Raw genomic sequence first — 6,104 nt, 5'->3', positions numbered from 1 at the left:
CAGCCTCTACCTGCTGGGCTCTGGCGATCCTTCCGCCTCAGCCTTCCAAGCAGCTAGAACTACAGGCATACGCTACCACACCCAGCTGATTTTTTGGTTTATTGTAGAGATGAGGTCTTGCTTGCCCAGGCGGGCCTCGAACCCGCGGGCTCAGGCAATCCACTCACCTCAGCCTCCAAAGGCGAGGGATTACAGGCTGAGCCACCGAGCCCGGCTAATTTTTTATTTATTGTAGAGACAGGGTCTCACCAGATTGCCCATGTTGGTCTCGAACCTGCAGGCTCAGGCAATCCACTCGCCTTGGCCTTCCAAAGTGCTGGGATTATAGACTTGAGCCACCGCACCCGGCCCTGTATAGTGATTCTTTTTTTTTTTGAATCGGAGTCTCACTCTGTCACCCAGACTGGAGTGCAGTGGCCACTCCCAACCACCGAAGCCTCAACTCGCCGCTGGGCTCCGGCGATCCTTCCACCTCAGCCTTCCAAGTAGCTGGAACTACAGGTGCGCGCTATCACGCCCGGCTAATTTTTTGATTTATTGTAGAGATGAGCTCTCACCAAGTTGCCCAGGCGGGTCTCAAACCTGCAGGCTCAGGCAATCCACTCACGTCAGCCTCCCAAGGTGCGGGATTATAGGCTGAGCCACTGAACCCGGGTCTGTATAGTGATTCTTAATGACCTCTGTTTGGTTTCACACAATCTGCATTCCCTGACCCCATTGACGTGTAAAGATCTCTGTCAAAATGGTACCTGGAAAGCTCCATGTTTGGGAATTTAAAAAAATCATAGTTACAAATAATGTGTGAGCCACAGAGGAAAGTCATGAAAATTTAAACGTACTTTTTAATTTAATGATTTAAAAAGCACCAAATGGGCCCGGCTTGGTGCCTTAGCCTGTAATCCCAGCACTTTGGGAGGTGAGTGAATTGCCTGAGCCCGCGGGTTCAAGACCAGCCCGAGCAACGTGGCGAGACCTCATCTCTACAATTAAAAAAAAAAAAATTAGCCTGGCATAATAGTGCATGCCTGTAGTTCCAGCTACTTGGAAGGCTGAGACAGAAGGATTGCCATAGACCAGTAGGTCAATGCTGGGGTGGCTGTGAGTGTGCCACAGCACTCCAGCCTGGGCGATGGAGAGTCCAACTAAAAAAAATTTTTTTAAAAAGCACCAAATGGCATTTATCATGAAATATGAATTCTTAAGCGCTACATTAGACATGAAGGAAGACTCAAAATCAGTGATCCTTAAGTCCATCTTAAGAACTGAGAAGGCCAGGTGCAGTGGCTCATGCCTGTAATCCCAGCACTTTTGGGAGGCCGAGGCGGGAGGATCGTTTGCGACCAGGAGTTTGAGACTAGCCTGAACAGCATAGCAAGACTCCATCTCTACCAAAAAAAAAAAAAAAAAGTAGCCATGCCTGTCGTCCCAACTCTGCCTGTAGTCCCAACTCTTTGGGAGGCTGAGGCGTGCGGATTGCTTGAGCCCAGGAGTTTGAGGATACCATGAGCCATGATCACGCCACTGCACCGCAGCCTGGGCTACAGAGCAAGACCCTACCAGAAAAAAAAAAAGAAGATTCTAGCTTTTAGCACCGTGTATTGAAGGTATTGGAGTTGTGAGTTAAACCCTCCTTCCCGTCTTGTGAACAGGGAGCGTCGTTATTTCAGCCACGATCATGAGTCGTGATTGCGTGTGGAGTCAGTGCCATGGCGGGGGAGGTCAGTGCTTCGAGGGTCAGTGCCGCAGGCTTCGTTCTGATCCAGTCCCTGGTCAGGCATCACCCCTAGATTTCTCCCTGGGGGCACAGGATGCATCTCAGGAAAGCCACGCGTCAGAGAATGGGAGACTGAGGCCACCAGAGGCCCCGAGAGCCCGGCACACCGTGACACCCGTGGGGCCTTCAAGTTACCATCACACTCTTCTCTGTAAGCCACAGCATCGCGTGGCCACATGACGGCTCCTCTGCGGCTGCCTGGGTGCGAAGCTCTCAGCTGGACTTCTGTGTCCACGCAGACGCCGTCTTTTCTCTGCCCCAGCCGGTCGTCCTCACCTCTGCGTGTTTCCCTTCCAGGCAGGTGGAGGAGTATTTTCTCCCTCAGATGATTCGGGACCTGACAAAGCAGGTGAGGCCGTGGGCGCAAAACTCGCTTCTCAGTCCACCGCCCCTGGGTGAGCGGCGGGCCCTGGGGGGCCGGGGGCTTTGGTTCCAAGTCGCAGAAGGTGCCATAGTCAGCGCAGGTACAAACCCGGCAAAGTGGGAGTGATGTCCCCAGCCAGTGGGGCTCCTCCCTGGCCTGGGGCTCCTCCCTGGTCTTGGGCTCCTTCCTGGCCTGGGACTCCCTCTAGGCCTGGGGCTCCTCCCTGGTCTTGGGCTCCTCCCTGATCTGGAACTCCTCCTTGGCCTGGGACTCCCTCCTGGCCTGGGACTCCTCCCTGGCTTTGTGCTCTTCCCTGTTCTGGGCTCCTCCCTGGCCCCCGGCGCCCCCCGGGTCTCAGGGCCTTCCCTCCACAGTCTGGGGCTTTCCATCCTCCCTGCTTCCCCCTCCCTCCTCACTTCCTCCTCCTCTTCCTCACGGGGCAGTGGGTGGCCCTCTCCGCTGCAAACCTCACGTTTCCCACATTCAAGGATTACCTCGACGGAGAGCAAAGTGTCGCATTCTCCGTTTTAAATTCTCAGGGAGGGGATGCTGGGGCCCCCATCTCGGCCACCCCTTGTGGCCAGGGGTGAGGAAAGGCTGGCTCCCAGGTCAGCAGCGCTCCCCGCGTGATCCCAGGAGGCCGGTCGCTTCGGGAGTGATGGTTGGGGGCTGGACGTGGTGGCTCATGTCTGCCATCCCAGCATTCTGGGAGGCCAAGGCGGAGGATTGTTGAGCTCAGGAGTTCGAGACCAGCCTGGTCCACATAGCAAGACCTCGTCTCTACAAAAACCAAAAAGTCAGCAAGGTGTGGTGGTGTGTGCCTGTAGACTCAGCTACTCAGGAGGCTGAGGTGGGAGGATAGCCCGAGTCCAGGAGTTGGAGGCTGTGGTGAGCAGTGATTGTGCCACTGCACTCTAACTTGGGTGACAGAGACCACCGACTCAATATAAGGGGGGAGAGGCAGGCTTGGTGTCTCAGCCTGCAATCCTGTGCCTTGGGAGGCTGAGGTGAGTGGATTGCCTGAACCTGCGGGTTCGAGATCCGCCTGGGCAACTTGGCGAGACCTCATCTCTACGATAAATCAAAAAATCAGCCGGGCTTGGTAGCGCGTGCCTGTAGTTCCAGCTCTTGGAAGGTTGAGGCGGAAGGATCGCCGGAGCCCAGTAGGGCAGGGCTGCAGTGGCCGGGAGCGGCCACTGCACTCCAGTCTAGGCGACAGAGTGAGACTTCAACTCAAAAAAAATAAAAAAATAAAAATTAAAGGGGGGGATGTGGTATAATTTATCGTAGCGGCTTCCTGTCTCACGGTGGGTTGGCATCCGACCCCAGGGACCCCCAGCTGGGAGCTGCAAGCTCTCACTCCCCTGACTCACAGGCCCCGGCCCCATTCCCTCTGGGCCGTCCGGGTCTTCCTGCGCCTCTCACTGGCCTGGGTGCCTGGGCCCAGGTTGCCGCCATCGCAGCTGCTGGTGCCGGTTCTGACTCCTTGAGAGAGACACTTGGACGGGCCAGCGAGGGCTCGGGGCCACCCGCCTTGGCTGCCGGGGATGGCTGGTCCACAGCTGGGGACGGGACTCTCGGCCAGGTCTGGTCTCATCCCCTCCCAAGGGTCCTGGACACACCTCTCCGGAGCCACAGCAGCGCACACACTGTGACATCATCGTCATGACCCGGGGCACCTGCCGTGCCCGTCAGTGGGTCACGTACCTCAGCCGTGACCCTCGTGCTCCTTCCATCCCGCCCTCCCCGCCGATGCCGTTTTTAGGGCCTGACCCGACAATTTGGCTACTTCCCTAGCAGCCAGGCACCAGAGACAGAGCTGGGAGAGAGGGGGCGTTTATCCTGGAACTAGGGATCGGGGATCAGATCTGTGTAGTCACTGGGAAGACCTCACGTCAGCTGTTTCTAGGAAAACAGGCATTTTTTTTTTGAGTTGGAGTCTCACTCCGTCGCCCAGGAGCACAATTACAGCCACCCCAGCGTCGACCTCCTGGGCTCCAGCGATTCTTCCGTCTCAGCCTTCCAAGAGCTGGAACTACAAGTGTGCATTACCACGCCCGGCTAATTTTTGATTTCTTGTAGAGACGAGGTCTCGCCAAGTTGCCTGGGCTGGTCTCGAACCCGTGGGCTGAGGCAGTCCACTTGCCTCGGCCTCCCAGAGTGCTGGGATGACAGACTGAGTCACCGAGCCTGGCCTCATCCTGACTCTTGATAAGAACCGTTTAAGTGTCTCCTGACCATTACTCAGTACCTTTTCTAATCAGCTGACGCAGACCACATCGTCGTGTGTCTGACGACATCCATCTTTTTTTTTTTGAGTCAGAGTTTCACTGTCACCCAGGCTGGAGGGTAGTGGCACGCTCATGGCCACCGCAGCCTCGACATGCTGGACTCTGGCCATCCTTTCGCCTCAGCCTTCCAAGCAGCCGGAACCACAGGTGCGCACCACTGTGTCTGGCTAATTTTTTGATTTATTGTAGTGATGTCTTACCAAGTTGCCCAAGCTGGTCTCAAGCCCCTGGGCTCAGGCTCTCCTGCCTCTGCCTCCCAAAGTGCTGGGATGACAGGGTCAGCCACTCCACCTGGCTTCTTTTCATTCCTTTAATTTCAGATTCCTTTGAACAATTGAGGGCTGTGTTGTTCTTGGCAGGTGCTTTGAAATAGATGATTGTTTCTCCTCCGATACCAGCAACTGAGTATTAGCTAAGATTGGTATTTCAGGCCTGTCGGCCAAATCGAGCCAGCAGAGAGCAGGAGAGCCACTTTCCAGGGGCCGTGAGGGAACGAAGGGGAAAATTCAAGCAAGCCCAGCTCGGTGACTCAGCCTGTAATCCTGTACCTTTGGGAGGCCGAGGTGAGTGGATTGCCTGAGCCCGCGGGTTCGAGACCCGCCTAGGCAGCGAGACCTCATCTCTGCAATAAATCAAAAAATCAGCCAGGCGTGGTCGCACATGCCTGTAATTCCGGCTACATGGAAAGATTGCCGGAGCCCAGCAGGTCGAGACTGCGGTGGCCAAGAGCGGCTACTTGCACTCCAGTCTGGGCAACAGAGTGAGACTCCAACTCAAAAAATAAATAAAAATAAAAATAAATAAATTCAAGCAGCTGGCCAGGCTTGCTTGGTGGCTCAGCCTGTAATCCCTTGTTTTGGGAGGCTGAGGCGAGTGGATTGCCTGAGCCTGCGAGTTTGAGACATGCCTGGGCAACTTGGCGAGACCTCGTTTCTACAATAAATAAAAAAATCAGCTGGGCATGGTAGCACGTGCCTGTAATTCCAGCTACTTGGAAGGCTGAGGCGGAATGATCGCCAGAGCCCAGCAGGTTGAGGCTGCGATGGCCAGGAGCGGCCACTGCACTCCAGTCTGGGCTACTGAGTGAGACTCCAACTCAAAAAAAGAAAAGAAAGAAAGAAAAAACTTCAAGCAGCCTTCAAATTTAGTTCTACTCAGCAACAACCCTTGCAAGCATTAGCTAGTCTAATATCACTGAAATGTCCTCTTTTGTTCCTGTAACATTGTTGCATCCTGAAAGCCTTGCAGCCCGCCTCCCATGAGAGCAACACAGCAAGGTCTGCAACTGGGTGGCTCTGCCTTACCTAGTCGATTGCTGCTCAGGTCATACGAGTGACCCGGGCAGAATGAGGATTAAGTTCAGGGGCGGATTCAAGAAACAGGGCATGGTGGGTGCAGTGACTCACGCCTGTCATGCCAGCACTGTGGGAGACCGAGGCAGGAGGATCGTTTGAGCTCAGGAGTTCGAGACCAGCCTGGGTCATATAGTGAGCCCTCATCTCTACAAAAATAAAAAATATTAGCTGGTCATCGTGGTGCGCACCCGCAGTCCCAGCTACCCTGGAGGCTGAGGCGGGAGGATTGCCTGAACCCAAGAGGTTGAGGCTGCAGTGAGCCAGGATTGCACCACTGCACTCCAGCCTGGGCGACAGAGCGAAACGGTCTCAAAACAAAA

General features: G+C 55.1%; 1 protein-coding gene across 1 annotated transcript in view; it reads left to right on the top strand.

Annotated features, from left to right (window-relative positions):
* LOC103276627 (glutamine-dependent NAD(+) synthetase-like) overlaps positions 1 to 6,104 on the top strand; it is a 21,331-nt gene that overhangs the window by 10,955 nt on the left and 4,272 nt on the right. The window contains exon 6 of the mRNA XM_008074030.1: positions 2,072 to 2,123. Within this exon, the coding sequence (XP_008072221.1) occupies positions 2,072 to 2,123 (52 nt within the window). The remainder of the gene's footprint in view (positions 1 to 2,071; positions 2,124 to 6,104) is intronic.

This window comes from Carlito syrichta, unplaced genomic scaffold (assembly GCF_000164805.1).
Source record: "Carlito syrichta isolate Samal-C Ts95f unplaced genomic scaffold, Tarsius_syrichta-2.0.1 Scaffold316279, whole genome shotgun sequence".
Classification (NCBI taxonomy): Eukaryota; Metazoa; Chordata; class Mammalia; order Primates; family Tarsiidae; genus Carlito; species Carlito syrichta.
Note: the sequence above shows the minus strand (reverse complement) of the source record. Positions and strands in the feature narration are given on the sequence as shown.